General features: G+C 57.1%; 10 protein-coding genes across 10 annotated transcripts; 5 read left to right on the plus strand and 5 right to left on the minus strand.

Moving 5' to 3' along the window:
- Positions 1-2368: 2368 nt before the first annotated feature.
- On the plus strand, positions 2369-4111 carry F5144DRAFT_573913 (uncharacterized protein). The gene is made up of 4 exons (XM_066788988.1): positions 2369-2757; positions 2811-2948; positions 3017-3114; positions 3187-4111. The coding sequence occupies exons 1-4, from the start codon at positions 2597-2599 to the stop codon at positions 4017-4019; spliced, it is 1230 nt and encodes a 409-aa protein (XP_066643525.1). The 5' UTR covers positions 2369-2596; the 3' UTR covers positions 4020-4111.
- A 189-nt stretch (positions 4112-4300) lies between these two features.
- Positions 4301-5759, plus strand: F5144DRAFT_603126 (glycosyltransferase family 58 protein; the record flags this gene model as incomplete). The annotated part of the gene is made up of 3 exons (XM_066791264.1): positions 4301-4454; positions 4516-4760; positions 4857-5759. 3 exons carry the CDS (start codon positions 4301-4303, stop codon positions 5757-5759), a joined length of 1302 nt encoding a protein of 433 aa, XP_066643526.1.
- A 16-nt stretch (positions 5760-5775) lies between these two features.
- Positions 5776-6365, minus strand: F5144DRAFT_250409 (uncharacterized protein). Its single transcript, XM_066783443.1, has 2 exons — positions 5945-6365; positions 5776-5891 (listed from the first exon to the last, which is right to left on the minus strand). The coding sequence occupies exons 1-2, from the start codon at positions 6262-6264 to the stop codon at positions 5792-5794; spliced, it is 420 nt and encodes a 139-aa protein (XP_066643527.1). The 5' UTR covers positions 6265-6365; the 3' UTR covers positions 5776-5791.
- Positions 6366-6920: 555 nt separating this feature from the next.
- On the plus strand, positions 6921-7810 carry F5144DRAFT_491162 (HAD-like domain-containing protein; the record flags this gene model as incomplete). The annotated part of the gene is made up of 3 exons (XM_066785842.1): positions 6921-7411; positions 7477-7625; positions 7677-7810. The coding sequence occupies 3 exons, from the start codon at positions 6921-6923 to the stop codon at positions 7808-7810; spliced, it is 774 nt and encodes a 257-aa protein (XP_066643528.1).
- F5144DRAFT_250524 (uncharacterized protein) lies at positions 7741-9420 on the minus strand. The gene has a single exon (XM_066783444.1). The coding sequence runs from the start codon at positions 9309-9311 to the stop codon at positions 7935-7937; it is 1377 nt and encodes a 458-aa protein (XP_066643529.1). The 5' UTR covers positions 9312-9420; the 3' UTR covers positions 7741-7934.
- A 1516-nt stretch (positions 9421-10936) lies between these two features.
- F5144DRAFT_491419 (Mdm33 family-domain-containing protein) lies at positions 10937-12529 on the plus strand (the record flags this gene model as incomplete). Its single annotated transcript, XM_066785863.1, has 2 exons — positions 10937-12142; positions 12206-12529. 2 exons carry the CDS (start codon positions 10937-10939, stop codon positions 12527-12529), a joined length of 1530 nt encoding a protein of 509 aa, XP_066643530.1.
- Positions 12530-12707: 178 nt separating this feature from the next.
- F5144DRAFT_250687 (uncharacterized protein) lies at positions 12708-17350 on the minus strand. Its single transcript, XM_066783446.1, has 5 exons — positions 16535-17350; positions 16205-16468; positions 15175-16152; positions 13817-15100; positions 12708-12903 (listed from the first exon to the last, which is right to left on the minus strand). Exons 1-5 carry the CDS (start codon positions 16941-16943, stop codon positions 12887-12889), a joined length of 2952 nt encoding a protein of 983 aa, XP_066643531.1. The 5' UTR covers positions 16944-17350; the 3' UTR covers positions 12708-12886.
- A 924-nt stretch (positions 17351-18274) lies between these two features.
- On the minus strand, positions 18275-20181 carry F5144DRAFT_250633 (acyl-CoA dehydrogenase/oxidase). Its single transcript, XM_066783445.1, has 3 exons — positions 19788-20181; positions 18508-19677; positions 18275-18452 (listed from the first exon to the last, which is right to left on the minus strand). The coding sequence occupies exons 1-3, from the start codon at positions 19877-19879 to the stop codon at positions 18407-18409; spliced, it is 1308 nt and encodes a 435-aa protein (XP_066643532.1). The 5' UTR covers positions 19880-20181; the 3' UTR covers positions 18275-18406.
- Positions 20182-20388: 207 nt separating this feature from the next.
- Positions 20389-21079, plus strand: F5144DRAFT_491385 (mitochondrial 37S ribosomal protein uS12m; the record flags this gene model as incomplete). The annotated part of the gene is made up of 3 exons (XM_066785857.1): positions 20389-20529; positions 20616-20909; positions 21005-21079. The coding sequence occupies 3 exons, from the start codon at positions 20389-20391 to the stop codon at positions 21077-21079; spliced, it is 510 nt and encodes a 169-aa protein (XP_066643533.1).
- Positions 21080-21592: 513 nt separating this feature from the next.
- On the minus strand, positions 21593-23374 carry F5144DRAFT_250795 (nucleotide-diphospho-sugar transferase). Its single transcript, XM_066783448.1, has 4 exons — positions 23042-23374; positions 22136-22978; positions 21790-22078; positions 21593-21730 (listed from the first exon to the last, which is right to left on the minus strand). Exons 1-4 carry the CDS (start codon positions 23090-23092, stop codon positions 21660-21662), a joined length of 1254 nt encoding a protein of 417 aa, XP_066643534.1. The 5' UTR covers positions 23093-23374; the 3' UTR covers positions 21593-21659.
- Between the last annotated feature and the right edge of the window lie 76 nt (positions 23375-23450).

The following is a 23450-nucleotide window of genomic DNA, read 5'->3' on the forward strand; positions in this document are numbered from 1 at the left end:
ATTTGCGGAAGGACATGCCATTGGAGGGAACTCGTGTAGATTGAAAAAATAATGGTGTTTTGGATAACATTAGGAAATAGATGTTTGTTCTTGGGCCATTCTCACACTTGACCGGCTTCGCACTTCTCTATCTACACTTTAATACTCGTCGTTTCCGATTGCTGGATGAGAGCTTTTACGAGTCGGTCTAAATTGGGAATGAGACAAGTACCAATGTCTGTCTGAAGGCCGTGGCTTATGGAGATGGATGCAGTTACAGTGCAGCTAATACGGCTTGATGTTCTGGTCTGGTTCGGTAAGGGTCAGCAGGATTGTAACTAAGATGGTGATGAGGCGAGAGAGAAGCGCGTTGGGCTTGGTCTCGACCGCAGTGGACGGGTGCAACCTGGGCAACACGGTTCCGAATGAGGCGGCCTCCTGGGGGTTGCTTCCCGCAATAGGCACCGAGGGTGCCACGAGACTCCAAGCGGCCCGATATGGGGCCCACGATGCACAAGTATCACATGGTACCTACATATAGGGTGCCCCTGGCCTTGCCGAGCAAGGATGTCCTTTTGCTCAATGTGACAACGAAGCTTCGGTGTGGGTGGCTCAGCGTGTGCTGTTGGTCGACGACCTGCAGTTCGGTGTTACGATAGTTGGGTAGGCAGCCTATTAGTGGGATGGCAGTTTTCTTTGTTTGTTTTAAACAGCCTTGTGCAGGATCCGTTGCGCAAGACTGGCCTCACCGTCGTCAGCGTTTTGAAAGAGATCGGCTGGTAAACGTTGTTGATGCCAATCATGCCATGGTGGTCAGGTTGAAGGTTGAGATCAATGGCGCCCCAAAGAGCTACTCCGAGGATTTCTAATGCGTCCTTGTCCCTTTTTCTCCAGTGGTTTCCTTTCTTCGATATAGGCCTCCGATTCACTCGAGTCTACCACAGTTACAGAAACATAACTTAACTGCTCCTTTTTCCTGCTGCCTGAAATATCGTCTTGCCTTCGTTACCATTGAGCCCCGAGCCATTAGACCTACGTGGTGCTGCGGAATTTCTAACCACTAACCTTGTCTCAGGGGTGTCGTGTCGTCGGTCGCCGAACATGCCCTCCCCTCTGTCATCCCCTTGCTACTTTCTGGTTCCCCATGAACCGCCCAGACTCCCTTGATCTGAACCCAAGGATGGGACTCACTAGGATGGGTTTCTGAGCGGCGCTGCAACTTTGTTACCCGCCCGCTCCCCCTGGACAACTCCGATGACGAGGTCCACCCCGGCGAATCTATCAGCGGTGCTACAACCCCCCATCGCCACCCTTCCCCAACGGAAGTGGAATTCGAGTTGACATAGGACAATGACAGCGACACCGATGCCGAATCAGACTCGGATTCCGGCACCGCCACGTCAACGGGCACTCCGAGCAGCGGAACGCCGGCTTCCGACTCTGAAGCGGGCGAGATATCCATGGAAAACCCCTCCCGTAAACCACAAAGCCCCTCCGAAGAACCCACCCCCGCGACCTATCCTAACCCCCCAACAGTACTCCCTAATGAACCTCCCCCCCGCCACCGCCCACCCGCTAATCGCGCGCCGGCTGACCCCCGACGCACCGCCGGGTGCCGCCGGCATCACTGTCAATGGGCACGGCCGCAGCGCTTCGGAGCTCGCGTACCATGATGTCCCGCCCGGGCAGGGGGGGCATCGTCCGTTTGGGGGGTGGTGTATAGGTGGAGGGAGAGGTTGGTGTCGGTGGGGTTGGAGGAAGGGGGTTAGGGGTGAGGCGGGGACGTTAGGATTGTTTTGGGCCTACTGGTTCCAGCATTTTGGGGGTTGCGGGTTGGGTTACGGCCCTTATCTTGTCTTCTCAGCTCGGTGGAGGATGATGGCTCAAGAGGGCAAGAGATGCGGGAAAGCTAGTCCCCCAGTTTCACAAGTTCTGGACGATCAATGGAGACACCCTATCAGTTGATGGGTCCCCTTTTCGGACTGACTTTGATGGGCCATAATAGTGTAGAGTGGGGTATTTGTGTCTCGCGGTATTGTTCGCGATGTCTGCTGCTGCGTACCACGCACAGCGTATGGCGTACATCGTATAGCGTATAACGTACAAGTACTGCGTACTGCTAGGAGGCAAACCACGCTCCATGTCGGTTAGGAATTTATACCAATTGATTCAATACGCGTATCACCCCCAATGTTCAACTAGGCCTCAAGTCGGGCACCATGGGTTGTCCGTTATGGCTAGCCGGCTACCCTGCACACGTCTAAGTACCACTGGCTGACTGTTCTGTCCGGCTGAAGATATCGGCAACTTTGCCCCCTGAATCAGGGGAAGCTAGGGTTAGGGTCGATGTTGGTTGAACAGAGTGACCCGGCATACCCTTTTGGACAGCGGACTAAACAGGGCTGGGTTGCCAGAACGATATCTGTGGCGGTCTAGATAAGAGGTGGTAACATCTGTCCCTTGCACGTCACGAACTCCATGCCCTCCCGGGACGCGGTCTAGATCTCTGGGCAGCGTGCGGGGTGTTCGGCCCCTGGTCGTGAGCGGTTACCTCCGGTATTCGGTTGAGGAAGTTCGGAGTTGGAGTCCGTTCCCTTCGGCCTTGCCCGGCCAACTCATGCTCATATCTGCGACACCGGCGGCACCTCTGATACCTACGACACTTACAACATCTGCGAGTCCCCCGAGCTGCAGCCTTGAAGTTTCCTCACTCCTCAATCTTGCACCTGAGCGAAGCCTCATCACCACGCCCAACATGCCAAACATTGTCGTCCTCGGGTAAGTCCGGCACCGGAGCGGTGAATGGAGGAGTGTCGGCTAACCTACGGCAGCGCCGGTGTGAGCGGCCTGACCTGCGCCCTATTGCTGGCGAGGCAGAAAGGCAATGTTGTGACGGTGGTGGCAAAACACATGCCCGGCGATTATGACATCGAGTACACGTCGCCGTGGGCCGGCGCCAATGTGTTGCCGTGAGTCGCCCTACCTGTTGTCGGTTGCGCACCAGATGACATGGAATTAACACGCCAACCCCCTCCAGAATGAGCCTTGACAAGGACAGCCGCTGGGAACGGCGCACCTGGCCCGAACTACGACGCCTGGCCGCCGAGGTCCCGGAAGCCGGGCTCCACGTGCAGAGTATGTCCTCACTCCCCTCATGCCTACCGCATCATCGACAGACAAGACAAGGGTCACTAACCCACCCTTCAGCCGCGCGCGTCCTCCGGCGCCAAGCCGACGTAACCCCCGAAGGGCTCAAAAGCGCCATGGTCGACGGCCTGTACCAATTCTCGCCGTGGTACCAAGAGCTGATGGACGACTTCCGCGAGCTGCCGGCGGCGGAGCTGCCCGAAGGCATGCATTCCGGGTGCGAGTTCACGTCGGTGTGCATCAACACGGCCATCTACCTGCCCTGGCTGGTGGGCCAGTGCGCGCGGCTGGGCGTGCGCTTTCGGAGGGCGGTGCTCAAGCATGTGTCGGAGGCGGCGGCGCTGAGCCATACCGGGGAGAGGGCGGAGCTGGTGGTTAATGCGTCGGGGTTGTTGGCGTGTCGGTTGGGTGGGGTGATGGATGATAAGGTGATTCCCGCGCGCGGCCAGATTGTGTTGGTGAGGAATGAGGCGGCGGGGATTATGCCTACGACGAGCGGGTGTGCGGATGGGGATGATGAGGTGGTGTATGTGATGCAGCGGGCGCTGGGGGGTGGGACGGTGCTGGGGGGCACGTATATGAGGGGGAACTGGGAGGCTAATCCGGATCCGAACATTGCGATGAGGATTATGAGGCGGGCAGTGGAGATGCACCCGGAGCTGACGGGCGGGAAGGGGGTGGAGGGGTTGGATATTATTCGGCATGGCGTCGGCCTACGACCGTTGAGGAAGGAAGGGGTAAGGATTGAGAAAGAACTGATTGATGGGACGTGGGTTGTGCATAATTATGGGCATGCTGGCTGGGGATACCAGGGGAGTTTTGGGTGTGCTGAGAGGGTGGTGGAGCTGGTGGATGAGGTGCTGGGGAAGGCGAAGCGGGAGTCAAAACTGTAGTGGTGATGGGAACGGGGGGTTGTGATTGTGACTGTAAGAATTGCCATGACAGCAGCAATAGGATCAAACCCCACAAATTTATCCAATTGCCGTTTGGTACTTGTCGTCGTTGAAGGAAGGAGGCAGGATCTTCGTATTTTTGGCCTGGATGAACATGGCACTTGCTGGCACCCGCCAAGAGCTGTCACCCAAGCTCCCATGTCAAGCTCCAAGCTCCAATCCAATGGCCAACGCGTCCTCAACACCATCACCACCATCGTCGCCAAGACGTCGACGGCAGCATGGCGGAACACAACCACCCGCCAATGCACATCCGCATAACCCGCTTCACCCTCGACATCCTCAACGGCCGCCATGTCCTCTCCACCCTCATACCGCCCCTCCTCTTCCTCGCCGATGCGCTCCTCTGCGCCCTAATCATCTGGAAGATCCCTTGTGAGCCAGCCAACCCACTCTCCCTCCCTACCACCACCCTAACCATTTTCCGAACCAAAAGACACCGAAATCGACTGGACCGCCTACATGGAACAAATCTCGCAAATCGTCTCCGGCGAGCGCGACTACACGCGCATCCGCGGCGGTACGGGCCCGCTGGTCTACCCGGCCGCGCACGTCTACATCTACGCGGGGCTGTACCGGCTCACGGGCGAGGGCGCCGACATCTTGCTGGCGCAGCAGCTGTTTGCGGGCGTGTATATGGCGACGCTGGGCGTGGTGATGGCGTGTTATTGGCGGGCGAAGGTGCGTGCGTCTGGGTGGCGTTGGCTGCTAGGTGCGAGGGGGGTGCGGGAGTGCGATGGTAGTGGTGGCAGGGGCTAACCTGGTGGGCTGTTTTAGGTCCCGCCGTACGTTTTTCCGCTGCTGATACTCTCAAAACGGCTGCACAGCGTGTTTGTGCTGCGGTGCTTCAACGACTGCTTCGCGGCCCTGTTTCTGTGGCTGGCTATCTTCTTCCTGCAGCGCCGGTCGTGGATGGGGGGTGCGCTGATGTATACGCTGGGGTTGGGCGTCAAGATGTCGCTGCTGCTGGTCTTGCCCGCCGTGGGGGTTGTCTTGCTGCTTGGGGCAGGGTTCGCGACGAGCTTGCAGCTTGCGGTGGTGATGGGCCTGGTGCAGGTGCTCATTGCCGTGCCGTTCCTGGCTCACAATCCCTGGGGGTATCTCGGTCGCGCGTTTGAGCTGTCGAGGCAATTCTTCTTCAAGTGGACCGTCAACTGGCGGTTTGTGGGGGAAGACGTGTTTCTCAGCAAGGGGTTCTCGGTGGCTTTGTTGGGTCTACATGCCGCGGTCCTGGCTGTGTTCATCACCACTCGCTGGTTGAAGCCGGCCCGCAAACCGCTATCTCAGCTTGCCATTCCGATCCTGTTCGCCAAGTCACCATTCACGGCGGAGGAACAGCGGACAATTTCTCGTGATGTAACGCCTAAGTTTATTCTGACGGCTATCTTATCCGCCAACACCGTGGGCCTCCTCTTCGCGCGCTCCCTCCACTACCAGTTCTACGCCTATCTTGCCTGGTCGACCCCGTTCCTTCTCTGGCGCAGCGGTGCCCACCCGGTTCTTCAGTATGCCCTTTGGGCCGCCCAGGAATGGGCGTGGAATGTGTATCCCAGCACGCCCGTCAGCTCCGGCGTCGTCGTCAGTGTCCTGGCCGCGACGGTGGCCCTCGTTTGGTGGGGCGCTCGCGAGGAGTGGGAGCCGAAAACGGTTGCGTTGAAAGATGAGGCGGCAAAGCGGTAATCGGACATTGAATTTGAGATCGGTTGGCAAACTCAAGGTCCTTCCTCTTCCGAATCGCTGGGCGGCATCTTGCCGACGTTCGAGTCTTCGTCCTCATCTTCGCCATAGGTGTTCTTGGCGAACTTGCTCGGCCTGCGTATCGCCGTCAGCCCTGTCCCGATTAGCAGATGACCCACGGAACCTACCAGTATGGCTGCTTCCTCCACGCCTTCTCGTCGCGCACGATGTTGATAATCTCGCCCATGGTTTTGCTGGTCTTCAACCGCTCCTCCGCCGATTCCAGGTCGACCAGCACATAACCGCCGCGCTTGATGAAAATGGTGTTGCGGAACTTGGGCTCGAGCTCGACGAGGGCGGTTTTGCCGCTGGGCAACTCGCACGTATAGAGGCTGTTGCCCTCGGCACTGATGAGACGCGCGACGAACTGCGTGTGGGTCAATTCATCAGGAGGGGTCGTTGATTCCTGTGCCGCGGCGAAAACAGCGGCGCGCTTCGGTTTGCCCATAGCTACCGTGGGTTGATGTTGGTTGTGTGGTGTGTGGGAGTGTGGAAAAGATCAGCTGGAATCACCCCGCCATAAGAATTTCAGGTGTGGTGGGGTGCTTGAACCCCCCGACACCATAGCCGCGGTAGGAAATTGATCATGGCTTCCAATGGAATATTCAATCCTCTTTGCGGCGCTCCCTTTCTCCTCTTCGCAGTCCTTGAATGCTTTACACAAGAGACTCAAGAATTATTCAAGGCCTTTCCCGAATCATGGCTCATGATCCATCACCGGGCTGCTCTCGGGGCCGACACCGGACCGCCTTCACGCACCGGACCCCGCTGCAAGGGCCCACTAATCGGCACAGTGGGTGCCGAAACGTGCGGTCAGAGGCGATCGACAGCGGCCCAAGATTCGATAGCGGGGCCGGGAATGGCATTCCTCGCCCTTCCTCCATCCCGCGCTATTCTTTTCCATATGCCAAGCAGAGGGTGAAAAGCAGGACCCTGAAGGGATCTAGTTGTACTTGTACGCAAGGGTGTGTCGAGTTCTCCACCCCCGAAGAAGTACGCCTTGTAACTCGCAGCGTCAACAAAACCCTCTCTTTCCGCCCCGTGCTAGAACCGTACTAGAAACAAACCTACCCCCCCAGCCCTACCTCCTCACAAACCGACAACATGGGATCGACGCTGCCCATCGCGCTGCCAGCGCTCAAGACGAACCCCAAGTACATCTTCTTCACCGACTTCGACGGCACCATCACCAACCAGGACAGCAATGACTACATGACGGACAACCTCGGTTACGGCACCGCCCTCCGCAAGCAGGGCAACGAGGACGTGCTCTACGGCCGCCGCACCTTCCGGGACTCGTTCGAGGAGATGCTGAACAGCGTCAAGACGCCCTTCAACGAGTGCGTCGACATCCTGTGCAAGAACATCACCCTTGACCCAGGCTTCAAGTCCTTCTTCGAGTGGGCTCGCGAGAACAATGTGCCCATCGTCGTCCTGAGCGGCGGTATGACGCCCGTCATCCGCGCTCTGCTGGGGCACCTCCTGGGTGAGGAGAACGCGGATACTTTGCAGATTGTGAGCAACGATGTTGCGCCGAGGGAGGGGAAGAGCATCAACGAGGAGGGCGGGTGGAAGATTGTCTTCCACGACGACAGGTTAGTTGTGTTAGCAAATGGCACGGTGAATATGGCTAGGGTTGCTAATGGGGTCTTCCTGATAGTGGGTTCGGCCACGATAAGTCCCTTGAGATCCGCCCCTACGCCAGACTCCCGGCCGAGGAGAGGCCGGTCCTGTTCTACGCCGGTGATGGCGTGTCCGACCTGTCGGCGGCCAAGGAAACCGATCTGCTCTTTGCCAAGTCGGGCCGGGGTATGTTGCCCCCTTTCTTCCTCCGGTGGTGCCATGCTGACCGTTCACCAGATCTTGTCACCTACTGCGAGAACGAGAAGGTTCCCTTCCAGACGTTTGACGACTTCTCTGATATCCACAACACCATCAAGAACATTGTCGCCGGCAAGCTCACCGTTACGGAGGCTGCCACGGGGAGGAAGTGAGCTTGAAACATCTCGTGCGGGTTCATGGGATTTAAAGGTTACAAGCCAAAATAGAACGATAGACGATAGACACATGAAACGAAACAACTCCAATCCCAGCTTGGAAATAGATCCTCCGGCATCATCAAACATTATCCCGGCGATCAAAAACACTGCTTCCATCGTCCCTACCCGTCAAGATTTCCCAGCATACCAACATACTCCCAAACAATATGACAATAAACAAGAGTAGAACCACAGGGGCATCCACGTACGCCACTAACTGGATTGTCAACAGAGCACTCACAACCCCTAAGTGTCCGAACGCCACAATGATGCCCATCGCGCCCAGCATCTCGTCCTCTCCCAGCTCACGCATCACCATACTCAAAACACAGGGATATACCGGCCCCAACACGGCACCGGCCAGGCCAGCAGCTACCCCCGTGTACCTGGCCGCATTCGGCAAAAGCCAGAACAGGAAGAGGAAACCGCCAGTGCCCAACACCGCTCGGGGGACACCCTGCCTCGGCCGGGTGAGCCCGCTGCACGGAAGAGCCACAACCCGGCCGACGGCAACCCATGCCCAAAACATCGCTATTGTAAAGACGGGCGGGGACCGACCGGTGATACCATCCCGCCCCAGAACCAACGAATCAAGCCCAGCGGGAATGGCTGCCGTAGCGGCATGGTAGGCAAAGGCGAATAGAGCACCGAAGATGGTCGCGCGGCTCGCAGGCGGAGGGTAGCCACCACCATCCAGCAGCATCATCTCAGCTCCAACCTGCCCATCCTCACCCAGCACCACCTTCTCCCTACCCCGCTCGCCCTCCCTCTCTGCAGTAACACCAACACCAGGGAGAACCGACCCCCCCACCGCCACCAACCCCAACGCCATCTCCCCTACCCACCACCACCACAACCCCCCACAACCCACCGCCCTCCCTTCATATCCCCCATTTGCACCGCCCCCCATCTCCCCACTACCACCGCCGAAACCAACCGCCCTAACCGCGCTCACCACCGCACCCACCGCCCCCGCCACGCAAACCGCACGCACCCGCGCCCCGCCCCCGGACAGGTACAGAGCCAGTGCTAGGGTGCAGGTGCTGGCGAAGCCTTGTAGTAGGTTGATTGTTATTGTGGCGATGAGGAAGAAGGTGGCGGGGGCGGTGGTTGGCAAAGGGGGTGGTGGGGTTGTCGGAGTCGGGGTGAGTTGTGGGAGGATGTGGGTGATTTGGTGGAGGAGGGTTGTGGTAAGTGTTGCGAGGGCGAGGAGGCTGAAGGTATGTTGAGGGGGTTGGAGGCGAGGTTGGAGGCGAGATTGGAGGCGTGGTTGTTGTTTGGTGGTGGTCGTGGTAGTGTGTTGTTGTTGGGCGGGTTGGGTGAGGAGGGGCAGGACGGCGGCGGCGAGGATGGTGCCGATGGTGATGGGGAGGAGGGTGGTGTAGATTGTGGGGAGGTCGAAGGGGCTAGGTTGGGTGGGCGAGAGGTGGTTAGTTTTGAGGGGATGGGTATCCATCTAGGAAGGGGGAGGAAAAGGGGGTGCATACCTCTCTCCGATGGGTGTTGGTGCGGCAGAGGTAAGGTGCGTGTTATCGCCGAGGTTGGCTATGAGGCCGATGATGCAGAGTGAGGCGAGACGGAAAACGTCGATGGACCGTCGTGGAGTGGCTGTCTCATGGCTGCTCCGTTTACTCGACGACTGGAACGTGGGCTTGGGAGGTGGGAGGTTCATCTCAGTTACCATCGGGGGCTTGGTGTATGTGATTCGTAAGCTGCAAACATCGAGCACGAGGAATAGTACTGCAATCGTGAATGGTTACATGTACATGTAGGTGAATACCCCAATGTTTCTGTGCATCTTGGGTTATCGTCATCCAAATATCCGTGGACATCAAGTGGGAGTGTTAACGAAGTATTTATCAAAGCCCAGCGACAGTGTCATAGTTGTAATCAAGGTTCACCTGACACACTGAATCCTGCTCGCTGCAAGGCATTTTTATGGAGAACATAAGGCAGTGACTGGAGTATCGTATCAAGGCGCAGTTGCCGAAAGAGGCAACTCCGTGAGTGGGAGCATGGTGGACCGGGGACCCGTCAAGCGCCAGATGGGTCCAACCCAAACCAGAATAACCTACCCAACCTATGATGGGGGGGAAGCGGAATTTCTGTTTTCGGGTTTCACTGCTAAGCGTTATTGATCTCCTTTGATTTTGGTAAGAGTAAGATCCTTCTTGTCTGGTCTGGTCGCGATGTGGCTTCGTGTCTGGATCGCTTGGTTGGTTTGGGACTCTGGGCATAGGGAACTACTACGAGACTAAATTTGAATCCTTGCAGCTTAGGTTTGTCTTTCTTTGCCATCTCTGGCTTCTGGTCTCTCCTACGCGAACTCTTACCTAAGTTTATTTGCAGATGAATGTAATCAGAATCAATGAATGGTAGGGCGGTGGTGTAAGTGTTGAACTGTTGACAACTGATACCAGCACATCATGGCACACTCTGAGGCCCCATTCAAATAGACGCAACTAGATCAAGGTCTAAAGGATGTCATATTCGCAAGCTAAATCCATAGCAACCACAAGCCCATTGAATAAATAAGGTAGCCTCAGAATCAGGGATACCCTACTCGTTCAAAACGCATAGAGCATCCTCCACGCATAGACAGCATACATCTCGTTGTTTTGAGACATGTGTGAGCCTTTCAAGTACTTACATACATATACAGGATGCTTTTTATGATCAAGGATAAATAATGGTTAACAAGACCGTGCTATAGAACCCAGATAACCCAGCTTGTCACCTACTCCCAATTTTCTGACCATATGCACCCTAAATTATCTTGTAGGCACCGGGTGGGTGGAATGGTCTTAATCATGTTTCAGAGCCTAGAGAAAATCGTTGGCCAGGTACTTAATACGCTATGTCTTGTACCAGACTTTGTAAATGGGGTAAAGTGGAATATAATGTCCGGATCCAGGGTTAAGGCTCTGGTAGCCATCCATCTCTTGCAGGCGGTGAGGAATGCCGGCGGCAGAATACGGCTTGGCATGAACCAATTGATCCCGCCCATCCACCGAGCCCTCACGACTTGCCGAACCCGCATGTTGAGGTTGTTCCAAGCCCGCCGGGCGCGTTGCAAGTCCAATGTCCGCCCACACAGCGTTTCGCCTCGCTGCGCGCCCTTTGCAGCGAGGGACGTTTATCAATCAATTGGTGGCCATTTCAGCACGAAAACAGCCGTCGAATCGCCCGTCAACATGTCTGGGTTGCAGTATTCCCGCTCACCCTGGGACCGGCCCCGGTCCAGTCCGACTCTTCTCGACTGCCCCTCCACCACCACGAAAGCCACCGCCGCCGCCGCCAGAGGCAACGCCTGATGATAGCAGCACCGAACCGAAACCGGAACCGGCCGCCCTGGGAGACTCTCCATCAACAGCGTCACCAACACCGCCCAAACAATCCGGACAACCACCCCAGCCCGAGCCCGAACCGAGCCCCGCTTCCACCACTACCACCACCTCCTCCTCCAAACCACCCTCACCAAAGGAGCCATCTCTAGAACCGCCGCCCCAAGAACAACCCCCCAAACCCGACTCCCCCACCACCCCTCCCCCACAACCCGAACCCCCCTCCCAGGACCCCTCCCTCCCCTCCTTCACCGAAACCCACCGCCACCCGCTCTCCGCTCGCTTCAGCACCATGATGGACAACCTCCAATCGCGCGCCGTGACCGCCACCCAAACCATCAACGACCTGACGGGCTACACCTCCATCGAAGCCATCAAAGCGCGCAACACCCAACTCGAAACGGAGCACGCCGCCGCCCAACACCGCCTGCACGCCGCGCGGCACAACTACAAATCGCTCACCTCGCACCGCGCCTCCACCCAACGCGAAGTCACCACCCTCCTCGCGCGCAAAGACACCTGGAACCCGGCCGACCTCGAGCGCTTCACCACCCTCTACCGCCTCGACCACGAGCTCGAAACCCAAGTCAGCGCGGCCGCCGAGGAGCTCACCGCCGCGGAGACGGACGAGTCGCGGCTGGGCGGGGAGCTGAACGCGGGGATTTTGAAGCGCTACCACGAGGAGCAGATCTGGAGCGACCGCATCCGGCGCCAGTCGACCTGGGGCACGTGGGGGCTGATGGGGGTGAATATCTTGTTGTTTTTGGGGTTGCAGTTTGTGGCGGAGCCGTGGCGCCGGAGGAGGTTGGTGAATGGGATTGTGGAGAGTGAGAGGGGGGTGATGGATGAGGTGCGGAGGGAGTTGGCCGAGGTGAGGGCTGTGTTGGAGAGGGGTGGGGTGAGGGAGGAGGAGCAGGAGGAGGGGCATGCTCGGGTAGCGGCGGTTGGTGGGGGCGTTGCGGATGCTGTTGCTGATGCTGCTGCTGGCGCTCCGTGGGGTGATGAGGCTGCTGCTGTTGGCGAGGGCCTTGGCTTTGATGCGTCGTCTGCTGGTGAGGTTGGGAGCCGCGCTGCCGCTGCTGCTGCTGCCCCTGCGGCGACGGCACCCGTGGAAGCGGAGGAATGGAATCCCCCGAGCCGACCATGGAAGGAGCTGCTCATGGACTTTTGGGAGGATCCGGAGCTGATCCGGGAGGCCGTGTTGGACTTGTCCAGCGACCGGAGGATAGACTTGCGGATGCGGGATGCGTCGCTCATCGCCCTGCAAGGCGCGGCGGCCGGGGCGGCGGTGACCGTGGTGGTTGTGTTCTCGATATTGCGCAACACCTGATCCCATCCCCCGTAACCAAGAAGAGCGCTGTAATAAAACTGACTGTACATATAGACTCCTAAATCTATGTACAATATTCAAGCCTATATAGGTAGACTTGCTTAGACTAAACCCGCCTTCTCAGACATTCGAGAGACGCAAATTAAAACTTGCAAAGGGGGTGTATTAAGTAGCTATGCTTCTCGGTAAAGAGGACGGCACTCGCAGAGAAAACGAATCCTGGTTGGTATTGTCCCGCTTCCCGGCGGGGGTCTCGCAATACAAGAAAAACGACTGGATGAAGTTCCGTCTCAAACCCTCTACCCACAGCGGCTCCGACGCACTCAAGCGCCGTCGCCGGCTTTGTTTTGGATCCTCCTACCCCTGACCGCGCCCCCAAAATCTACCCCGGATCTTGTCCGAATCCTTGCACCCGTCGACCCTGCTTGCCATCGGATATCTCATACCCCCCAGCGCAGCTAGATCCACTGGATAGCTTTGACCCAGAATGCCCAACCACATATGAAGTGAGGAGAAAGTGTGCCCAGGATCAAGGGCGGAGGGCGGACTGCGGACATCTAGGTCTTGGTCATCGTCGACCACGGTGAGGTGTAAAAGCCAATGGTAACTGTCCGCTCTTCCTCGGCCACGGCTCGACACAAGGATCGGCTTTTCATCCCTAGCTCCCCTCTACTCAAAGTCCGCGGTGTACGAGAAACCGCGGAACTCCTCCTGCATAGCTTGCGAAAGCACTACAGACAAACCATGTTAGCGGCCAGCACATTGCAGGCAATAACAAAAAGACAACGTACCAGACTGCACCGGCGTCAGCACCGGCGTCACGCTCGTGAACTCGCTGTCGAAGTTGCTCGTATCCGTCGCGCTCTTGATCTGCGGCAGGAACGGGGGCGGGACGCGCTTGTGGAAGATGTCGTCCCAGTTGATGTTGCGGAAGAAGGGCTGCGACATGACCTCTTGCGCGTCCGTCGGCCCGCTGCCCAAGCGCTGGTCCGGCTCGCGCGTGAGCAGCTTCTGCAGAATCGACACGCTGTCACGCGGCATGTGGATCGGGTACAGCGGCTCGTCGGCCAGAATGGCGTCGTAGATCTCGTCCTCGTCCTCGCCGCGGAACGGCGACTGCTGCAGCAGCATCTGGTAGATCAGCACGCCAAACGCCCACCAGTCGACCGCGCGACCGTATTTCTTGTCCAGCAGGATCTAGTCGTTTTTGTTAGACATCAACCTTTCGGGAACACATGGACTCCGGTCACGGGTCACATACCTCAGGCGCCATAAATTCGGGGGTGCCGCAAAAGGTGCTTGTCGTCGAGCCGTACCACATGTCCTCCTTGCAAAGTCCATAATCCGCAACCTTGACGTGACCGTCTAGAGCCAGGAGGATGTTGTCGAGCTTCAGATCGCGGTAGATGACTCCGTTCTCGTGAAAGTATTTGAGCGCCAGGCATACCTCGGCGGCGTAGAACTGAGCCCGCTTTGTCCCGAACTGGCCCCGCTGAATATGCAACATCAGGTCACCACCACTGATGTATTCCATGACGAAGTACACTCTTGTTTCCGTTTGGAAGCACGCGTGGAGGTTCGCTAGGAAGGGGTGGCGCTCGCGGTTAGCCACCAGGAAGACACGCTTCTCCGACTTGATGCTCTCCACCTCGTCGTTCTCGATGATGAACTCCTTCTTAAGCACCTTGATGGCGTATAACTTGCGCGACCGTTTTGTCTCAGCAAGCATGACCTTACCAAAGTTACCTTTTCCGAGCACGGCGAGGAAGTTGAAATGGTCCAGACCGATGCGCTGGCCCGTGCCGGGATCTGTGGCAGACGGAAGGGGCTTCTTGGTTGGCCCCGGGATTCCCGATACGGCAGCAACCTGCGGTTCCGCATGGACAGGAGCGGGCTGCGGCTTGGGCGTCGCGACAGGTGCCTGCTGCTGTTGCTGGTACATCTGCTGCTGGGCATACTGCTGCTGGGCAACCTGTTGAGGTGTTGGGCGGGCTTGAGCAGGCGGCTGGCCGGGGTGCACCCCGATGTTTGCGTAGTCGGCCGGGTTGTACTTGCGTTGTTGCGGCTGACCGTATGGCTGCTGTTGCTGCTGCTGCTGTGACGAGGCGCCGTATTGGCTCTCCTCTTGTTGCGTAGGGCGCCCGTAACCACCGGGAGCACCGTAATGCCCGGGGCCGAAGTCCGGAATCTGACCGGCCTGCGGTTGGGTCGGAGTGGTTGGTTTAGGCGACATGGCCGCGGCGGCTGCGGCGGATGCGGTGGTCGAGGAAGTCGAGGGCCGTTCAGAGCCAGGCCGCTGCGGCGATGTTTGGGTGTACATGAGCTTGGCAGCCTCTGTGGCCTCGGGAGAGACGACCTGAGAGCCGTGGGAGGATGGCGTGTAAGAGGCAAGTGACTGGCCGCTGCTCGGCGTGTTTCTGAGGGTGCGTTCGCTCAGGGAGGAGGCCTTCTCTTGCCGGGTCTTCTTGGTTGACCTGATTCCCTCCAGAATTTGGTTCGCTACGGCCATGGACATGCCGCAAAAGTCCGGAACCAGGTGCACACACTGGGCATGCGCGGTGAGGTTGCATTCTAATCAGACCTGTCAGTCTCCAACTGGGACAAGATAAAGAAACTAGATCAACGACAAAGTGGCTGTTACGTACCCACGCATTTTCTTGAATTCTTCTTGCCAATCGGGAGCATGTAACCGCAGTGGCAGCACCAGTTGGCTGTGAGGTTCGAGAATGGCTGGAAGCGGTGGGGAATCCGGTGGTTGATTTTCTCCTCGTCCGGGTCCGTTTCGGCGTTGCTCTTGCTGATACACTTAGTGACGACGCTCGTGTAGCACTTGGTGTGGCAGGTGTATTTGCAGTCCTCGCACTGCATGCCGGCCGAGTACTTGAGGAAGTCTCCACAGAGAGCACAGCGCATAATGTTGTAGAACTGGCGCTGGACGAACTTGTGACCGTACATCTCATGCACCTCTTCCTTGCGCTGACGGACGGCACCCTTGCGGTTGAGACCGGCGTCCATGGGCCGGGTCTCCTTGTTTTCCTTCACGAAGTTGAGGCTTAGTTGGATCTGACCCGTCGGTTCAAGGTTAAACCATGCATCGATCGGCTGCGACACAACGGGGGCGTTTCCGGGCGGCTGCGGCGCAAACGGCGGCCCTTGCTGTCCAGGAGACGTCGGGGGGCCGGCGAACTGGGGGCTCTGGGCGCCCATGGGGAACTGAGGAGGTGCGCCCCTGGGAGCCGATCCCAGGCGGTCCGCCGAAACCCACCCTGTGCTGTTTGTTTCGGCCTCGATCCTCTTCCGACGGAGCTCCTCGACGATGTCGGATATCCTCACCCAGAGAAAGCCAATAGGCAGCGCGTGCTCGCCGGGCTTATCGTAGACCGTCAGCTCGACCTCATTTGCCTTATCGACGAAGATGTTGTGGAACTCTGCTTCCCATCTGTCGTTCCTGGATGCTCTCGTCCTTGCCACAACGTTATCCTCCACCTTAATCGTCACGAATGTTTCAGGGGCACGAGAAAATCGGCTCAGGGGAGCGTGGTCGACGTCTTTGACGGAGAGGATGCGCACGGAAAGCTGACCGGTGAGGGGCTTCCTCAGATTAGGCATGTTGATACTATCATCTGCGCACTTCGGGTTAGCCATGAAAGTCAGGAGATCGGCCGCTGAACGTACCATCCGGTGAATCTGCGTCCATGTCGATGTGCAGCTCCTCGTATCTCTTCAGCGCCTGCTTCAACAGCACAATCTTCTGGCCGCTCTCGATTCGCCGGGCGGCAGCATCGGCTTTGCTCTTCTTGTCCCCTTCCATTTGGTAGAGCTGCACCATCTTCTCAATGCCTTTAAGGTATTGCTCCTCGACGTTGAGTTTAAACTGGATCTGCGAGAGCATGAGCTGGATTCGGGGACCGAGATATGGAGTATCAAATTTGATCAGGTCTACGATAACCTGTTAGTAAGTATCCTAAGCTCGTCTTGAGGCCCACGAGCTCCGGGGTGTCCTACCAAGCTTGGTGAAGTTTGGCCGCGCCTTGGGCATGCCTGAGTGCGGAGGCTGGCCCGGAAATGGCGCCCGAGGAGGCATTAGATCGCCTTGGCCGTATTGCGGATAGCCGGAGGCATCCTTTGGCGGCGGCGCCGGGGCACCGCCCTCCTCGCCTTCCTGCTCCGTATTGAAAGACCCGAGGGTTGAGCCTCCCAGCGACATGTTTTCTGTGGCCCGCCGCATCTGCAGCTCGCGAAGCCGTTCCTCGAAGAACTCAAGGTTGCGGCGCCCCTCGCGCATCTGGGTGTCGAGTTTGGAACGGACGGCTTCATTGTTGGTCTGCTGACGCATAAGATTGGCGGCATGGATCAGGGCCTTTTCTCGCTCAATCTTCTTGGTAATACCCAAGATCTTCTCGTCGTCGTTCATGATGGCGGCGGTTTGCGCGGCGGGGCGCGCAGGAGAGGGCGGGGTTGTTGGTGTTGGAGTAGACTGGGGTACCTAGAAAGAAACACGTCTTCGTTTTCTGCTCTCCGTTCCTCCTAGCACGAGCAGAGAGTGAGCTGCTCGTGTGCCAGGCCCAAGCGAATACCGATCGCGCGAGAGCGAGCAGCGATGGGTGTTGGGTGTGGCAAGCGGTTGCGGGATGTCGTCAGCAACGAATTATGGCGGGGTTTTGTGTTTCGCAAATGCTAGCCCTTGTTGATGCAGGACTAGGGTGGTGGCGCCGTGCTTCACAACAACCGGGGTTGTTCGACAGGGAGGCACGGGAAGCTATTGAGTGCCGCTTCGTTTGGACCCGAGATATCGTCTGGCTCCTGCGAGTGGGTGGGGATGCTGCCTTGGAGGAACGGGACGGGACCGGAAACCGGGCCTGAAGGAACAGCAACAACAAACAACCTTGCAACCCCCGAAAGGGAACCCGGGACGGCGACAAGTCGTCAAGGGGGGGGTAATTTGGGCGTGAGATAAGCTTTTTTTCTACCCAAAACGGCTTTTGAGAGCTTTTTTATCGCCCCTCCACCGTTTTGTTGAGAAAGCGAGATCAGGCGGAATGGTTTCGGCGAGCTATTCATTCATGGAATTTGCTCGATGGGGGGGGTCCTGCGGGGTAGCCCGATGTGGGAAGGTGCTTGGGTGAGAGCTACACGGAGGAGAAAGGACGGTTTCTTTTTCGGCCTGTAACTATTGTAGGTACTGTGTATAATTCACAGAGGAAGCTCAATTCTCGAACCACCCACTTCATGATTCTAAACCTTTTATGGTTCGGAGTCAGGAAGCAATTGAGGATTGAATTCAGTAGGGCGCCCACTGGATCAGTTCGCGGGTTGGAGTGTCGATTGCACGGATTGAACTTAATCCTTGCTCAGACCAAGTTCTTCATTATTTCACACAGACATGTATTTTCATCCCATCCCCTAGGTCTTTCTGCACCGGTTTCACCTTGTGTCAAACATTCTAGGATCTTCATCGAGTTTGTGACGATTCGCTCCCATTCCTTGGTAGGACTGAGCGTAGGACTTCGGAACAGCCCGGTGGCCCGACCTATCAGCGCGGCCATTTCCTCTTGGATCAACATGAGATGCAAATCACACACCCAAGGTGAGAAGCCAGGTGAGCATCGTTGAATTTACTAGGGGAGGAGGTTTTAACAACGCGAGGGTCGGGTTTGCATGGATACTCTGTATTGACAGACGCATCAATTAAGAAAGACAACCAGAAGGAAAATGATAAAACACCGTGCGGCCGAACGCACGAAAGGGAACAAGCGACTCAACCGCCGAAATGATAGCATTGGTGGTCTACATGATAATATTTATTCGACCCAGGCCCCGTTACCCCGATCCCCTTTGCCAAACTCCGTTTCCAAAATACCAAGGTTCTGCGCGCCATTAAACCGTGTACTCCTTCTGGAGCGTCTTGGCAATCGTGTTGAGTCTTGCGAACTGTTAGCATGCGTTCATTTGTTTGAGACGGGGAGGTAAGGTCTTACTGGATGTTGCTCGTGCCCTCGTAAATGGCGCCGATCTTGCTATCGCGCCAAAACTTCTCTGCCAGACCCTCGCGCACGAAACCCATCCCGCCCATCCACTCCACTGCCAGACCACTCACACGCCCAGCCACCTGTGAAGCATATAGCTTGGCCATAGCCGCGTCCATAACGAAGTCCTCACCAGCCTCCTTCTTGCGGGCGGCATTGTACACCAGCGCGCGAGCCGCGGTAATCTCGGTGTAAGACTGCGCAATCTGGTGCTGCATGCCCTGGAACTCGCCTACCAGCTTGCCGAACTGCTTCCGGTCGTTCCATACGTACTTGACAGCATTCTCCCAAGCACCGAGAGCGAGACCCGTCATTTGGGCGCCAATGCCGATGCGGCCCTCGTTCAGCAGGGAGATGGCGTACTTGTACCCCTGGCCCCTCTCGCCGAGCAGGTTCTCCTTAGGTACCTCGACATCATCAAAGTTGAGCACGCAAGTGCTGCTCGCCTTGATGCCAAGCTTCTTCTCCTTCTTGGCGATGCTGAAGCCCTTCGTGCCCTTGTCGACAATGAAGGCGGTGATCCCACGGTATCCCTTGCTGGGGTCGAGGTTGGCAAACACGATGAAGAACTCGGCCTCCATGCTGTTCGTGATCCACATTTTGCTGCCGCTGATCTTGAACCCGCTCTCCGTCTCGGTGGCCTTGGTCGCCAGGGCAAACGCATCAGAGCCACTGACGGGCTCTGACAAGCAGAAAGACCCCACGGTGTTGGTCGCAAGGCGGGGGAGGTACTTCTTCTTGAGTGCCTCACTGCCCCACTTGATCACCGCCGTGTTGACCAGCGTGTTGTGCACATCCACCATGACCGACACCGAGGGGTCGACACGGGCGAGCTCCTCGATACCAACGATGGCGGCGGTAAAGTTCATGCCCGCACCTCCATAATCTTCGGGGATTTCGATCCCCATCAAACCCTGCTCGAACAGCTGTTCCACGACTGTCGGGTCCATCTGTTCCGCCTCGTCCATGTCCCGGACCTTGGGCAGAATGATATCGTTGGCGAACTTCTGCACCGTCTCGGCCATGGCCGTCTCGACCTCGGAGAAATGCGTGATGGGTGTCGGGGCAAGATCAACATGGTTGGGGTCGCGGAGGGGCGCAGTTGTGGAAAGGGAGCGGGCGCTGCTAGGGAGAACGAGTACATTAGCCACCGATGTTGTGAATACCTCACGCCGCCACGATGTAGGCTGCTACCGTCCCTCCTTAGTTTTGGGGGGAAGTTCACAACTCACCATTGGGCAACAAACGGCTGCCGTATCCTAGGAGAGGACACGGCAACACTCCTTCGCACCGCAGGGCGCAATGCTCGAGCAAAAGATCTCATATTGTGAGTTCAACGGGAATGGAGGGGTAGAACGGAGTTGGAAGACACAAAGCGGGCAAGGGGAGAGAAGGAAATAATGCCTGCTCTCTGGAAGCTAGAGGCGTTACAGCAATCTGAGACTGGTTTTGGTCACGGCTTCTGAGAAAGTTACTTGCACGGCGGTCAACGGTTTTAGACGGCCGAAGGGGAGAGTTCCGTCGGTCCCCAGGAAACCGTCTCAGCGGCAACGAAGCCGAGGTTACCCTCCCAAGAGCGCAACGGCTTCCCCACACAGCGGGTTACCGCCCACCGGCAGGGAGACGAAATCGCCATGTGACCAGCAACGGTGACCGGGTTTCCCCACTAAACCGACAATTGCCGCTGAGCCACGTGCAAAAGCCCGTGACCTCAAAAGTTCCAGAAGCCCCACTCAATTCTGCATCGGTGCTCGCATCCGAAGTTCGCTCGACGACGACGACGTGCTGGACCGGGCCATCCGTCGTGCCAATAACCCCACGACGACCACAACCATGGCGACGGCCTTCCTCCGAAACCTAGTGCTCCGGCCAGCACTCCGGCCAACACTCGCCAAACCTACCACCCCGACCCCGATCGCTCGCGCATTCTCGACGACGCCGTGCCAGAGCGCGACCCTCAACCAAGTCCTCCGCGTACGCTCCCCATCCCCGTCCACCACGCCCTCGATTTCCCCAAACTCACCAGCATTCTAACCAACCCTGTCTTTCCCCCAAAACAGGGCTGCCGCAAGCAGCAACGAGCACGCCACGCCGTCTCGCCGGCGCTGTCGGCGATCAAGGCGCCCGAGCTGAAAGGCGTGTGCGTGAAGGTGGGCATCACCAAGCCCAAGAAGCCCAACTCGGGCGAGCGCAAGACGGCGCGTGTGCGGTTGTCGACGGGAAAGGTCATCACGGCGTACATTCCCGGCGAGGGCCACAACATCCAGCAGCACAGTGTGGTGCTCGTGCGCGGCGGCCGCAGCCAGGATTGTCCCGGTGTGCGGTACCATTTGGTGAGGGGGGCGTTGGATTTGGTGAGTTTACGTCTTGAAACAGGACATGGCGCATCTTATTCTCTGCAATGGGAGGCGTTGCCGGTCGGGCCATGACTGACTGGGCTTTTTTCTAGGGTGGTGTCGGTAGCCGGATGAGCAGCAGGAGTAAATACGGGACGAAGAAGCCGAAGAAGGCGTCGGTTGGTTAAGCCAGGTTTACCATAGCGGCGTTGGGCAGGTTAGAGACATAAAGGCAATTGGCGGGCACCCTGGTGATATACCCTGGGACCAAACACATTGTACCATATCCTGTATAATCCGAAGATGACCCAAACTACTGCGGGTTCGGCTATATTGTTGTGCTGAATGACATGTCGAGTACGAACACAGACCTCGACAAATGGGAAATGTCTCCAGGGAGCTTAGGCCCCGCGATCACTGGTCAGCGTTGCGAACCACATGACGGGAAATTGGAATCAAAAACATCTAAATTTCATCATCATGGAACCGCCGATAAGAATACAAAAATATGTACGACGAAAATAGCACTGCCAGCATTTCCCCTGGTCAGCACACTCGCGGTGACTCGCACCACCCCTTGCCCCGTTACAAATCCGACGATGCTTAAATTGCATGGCCCCTTGACGCCCTCCTAACCCCCAAAGTCGTCGTACCTGTTCCGGTCTAGGACTCAGATTTCACGAAGCAATAAAACCACTCCCGCTGAGGATGACATGGCCAAGCAGATTGGCAAACATGGCGTGGTGACTGATTGGTTTCGTCATCTGATCAGTCTTTCCCCTCTTGATCCCAGCCCTCGGGCTTTTCCATGCCGTTGATCTCGAAGAATTTGGAAGTGCCTATTGAGTTATGAGTTAGCAATCTTTCCATCAAACACCCGAGTTAATTCATGTCTTACAAGAATAGCCCTTCCAGTCAAAGTTTTCATCCGGGTTACAGTGACACTTGAGGTCCGTCCGTGTCTTCTGACCCGTTGGGCAGTGGGTAAATGGCACGTGGAAGTAGGCAATGTCGTTGAAGAAGTGGATCTCCTCCTTCGGTAGCATCAGGCCAGCCGCGATGGAATGCACGGGTGCATCACCCCAGCGCTCGTAGAAGAAGCCGCCGTCCTGGTCTAGGCTCTCGAAAAAGTCGATGTACGGCTTGGACCGGAGCCAGTTGAGATTACCGACCTCGAAGTTAGACCACTAAGCCAGCGTTAGTAAGAAGTAGGTAGCTAAGTTGAGTGGTCAGGAGCAGCTTACGAAGTGGCACTTGTTGTACGTCTCGCCGCCGTCGTCACTCAGGAAGCCCATCGAGTTACCCGCGGCGATGTGCTCGGGGTGGTTCTTTATGAACTTCTTGGTGCTGTCCCACAGAGTCGGGATGGTGTCGTAATACTCGTACAAACTAAGTACGAAGCTGTACTTCTTCTTGTTCTCGTGCATGTAGCGGAAGGGGTCGTAGTGCACGTCGCAGTAGAGCTCCACGCTCGGCTCAACACGCCAGTAGTACTCGTAGTTCAACATGAGCTCCTGCCGGAAGAAGAATCCCGACTCAAAGCGGCACATGTGGCGGTAACTGATGCTGTCGCCGTAAATGATCTTCCGCTCCTTCATGTCCTCGCGCACCTTCTTGGCCTTCTCCTGGTCGATCCAATCCGGGAAGGACCAATGCTCCTTGGGAATTAGCCCGTAGTGGGTTTTGCCGGATACGAGCGAGGTCGTCACTGTTTTGAACGTTTCATCGAACTCCTTGTCGTTGAGGAAGACCCAGTCGTAGTTGTACCGCCGATTAAAGCGGTCCTCGACCTGGCGGATCGACTTTGCAATCTCCCACACATCCGAGTTGCGGGCCAGCGTCACAAACGTGGCATTCATCCGCGGGCCTTCCTTAATGCCCGCCAAGTCGTTCCAGCCTGGGTCATTGGGTGTCATCGCCATGGGAAACTTCGAGGCGTCATAGTTCGTCTTGACCTTAGCGTCGTTCGGGGAGGCCGCGGCGGTCGAATCGCTGTTGCCACCGCTTGCTGGGTTCGTATTGGGAAGGTGTGTCCTCAACGTGGTGACGTCTGCCGAGTTCGACACAAAGTAAAATACTGCGAGGATCTGGGGCATTGTCAGCGCCGTGTGGCGGCCAACCCGCAGCACACCGACGGAGGGGGCACTTACGAAGAAGGTTATGAGGATGTAGCGCACATAGCGCGCGCTTCCGGCGGCCATGATGTGGAACTTCAATCAACCCGGAGGTTGTCAATACCCAGAGGGTCTAGAGAGAATGGGAAAAAGTCGGTCGTTTGACCTTTCCAGGGCGTTTGGGCGTCCCAAGGGCAAATCGGTTTAGTGGCGAACCGGCACAGCCAAAGATCGACGGGTGTTGGTGGGGGGACCTCGCGTCCACGAATACAAGTGTCAGTTTGACTAGTTAATCTGTCATTATCGTGTGCACCTCAATTAAATCGCCTTTGATCGATCCTCGGAGCTGGGAGGGAGGCAAGGTAATGTGAGGAAAGTGAGGTGCTTTGGGTTGGCGAGAAAAGCAACCGTCGAGAGTTAAAAGGCCAGTGCCAGGTTGCAATGT

This window comes from Chaetomium tenue (assembly GCF_020726465.1).
Source record: "Chaetomium tenue strain MPI-SDFR-AT-0079 chromosome Unknown F5144scaffold_4, whole genome shotgun sequence".
NCBI lineage: Eukaryota > Fungi > Ascomycota > Sordariomycetes > Sordariales > Chaetomiaceae > Chaetomium > Chaetomium tenue.

Coding starts and splice junctions, on each gene's coding strand:
- F5144DRAFT_573913 (XM_066788988.1), top strand. CDS start 2,597: ATGCTCATATCTGCGACACCGGCGGCACCTCTGATACCTACGACACTT. Junction 2,758..2,810: donor CCAAACATTGTCGTCCTCGG/GTAAGTCCGGCA, acceptor AACCTACGGCAG/CGCCGGTGTGAGCGGCCTGA. Junction 2,949..3,016: donor GCCGGCGCCAATGTGTTGCC/GTGAGTCGCCCT, acceptor AACCCCCTCCAG/AATGAGCCTTGACAAGGACA.
- F5144DRAFT_250409 (XM_066783443.1), bottom strand. CDS start 6,264: ATGGGCAAACCGAAGCGCGCCGCTGTTTTCGCCGCGGCACAGGAATCA. Junction 5,892..5,944: donor TGGAGGAAGCAGCCATACTG/GTAGGTTCCGTG, acceptor GGCGATACGCAG/GCCGAGCAAGTTCGCCAAGA.
- F5144DRAFT_250524 (XM_066783444.1), bottom strand. CDS start 9,311: ATGGATACCCATCCCCTCAAAACTAACCACCTCTCGCCCACCCAACCT.
- F5144DRAFT_250687 (XM_066783446.1), bottom strand. CDS start 16,943: ATGAACGACGACGAGAAGATCTTGGGTATTACCAAGAAGATTGAGCGA. Junction 16,153..16,204: donor GGACGCAGATTCACCGGATG/GTACGTTCAGCG, acceptor CGAAGTGCGCAG/ATGATAGTATCAACATGCCT. Junction 15,101..15,174: donor GAATTCAAGAAAATGCGTGG/GTACGTAACAGC, acceptor AGGTCTGATTAG/AATGCAACCTCACCGCGCAT.
- F5144DRAFT_250633 (XM_066783445.1), bottom strand. CDS start 19,879: ATGAGATCTTTTGCTCGAGCATTGCGCCCTGCGGTGCGAAGGAGTGTT. Junction 19,678..19,787: donor CAGCCGTTTGTTGCCCAATG/GTGAGTTGTGAA, acceptor TCTCCCTAGCAG/CGCCCGCTCCCTTTCCACAA. Junction 18,453..18,507: donor GAGGGCACGAGCAACATCCA/GTAAGACCTTAC, acceptor ACAGTTCGCAAG/ACTCAACACGATTGCCAAGA.
- F5144DRAFT_250795 (XM_066783448.1), bottom strand. CDS start 23,092: ATGGCCGCCGGAAGCGCGCGCTATGTGCGCTACATCCTCATAACCTTC. Junction 22,979..23,041: donor ACATCCTCATAACCTTCTTC/GTAAGTGCCCCC, acceptor ACAATGCCCCAG/ATCCTCGCAGTATTTTACTT. Junction 22,079..22,135: donor CGTACAACAAGTGCCACTTC/GTAAGCTGCTCC, acceptor ACGCTGGCTTAG/TGGTCTAACTTCGAGGTCGG.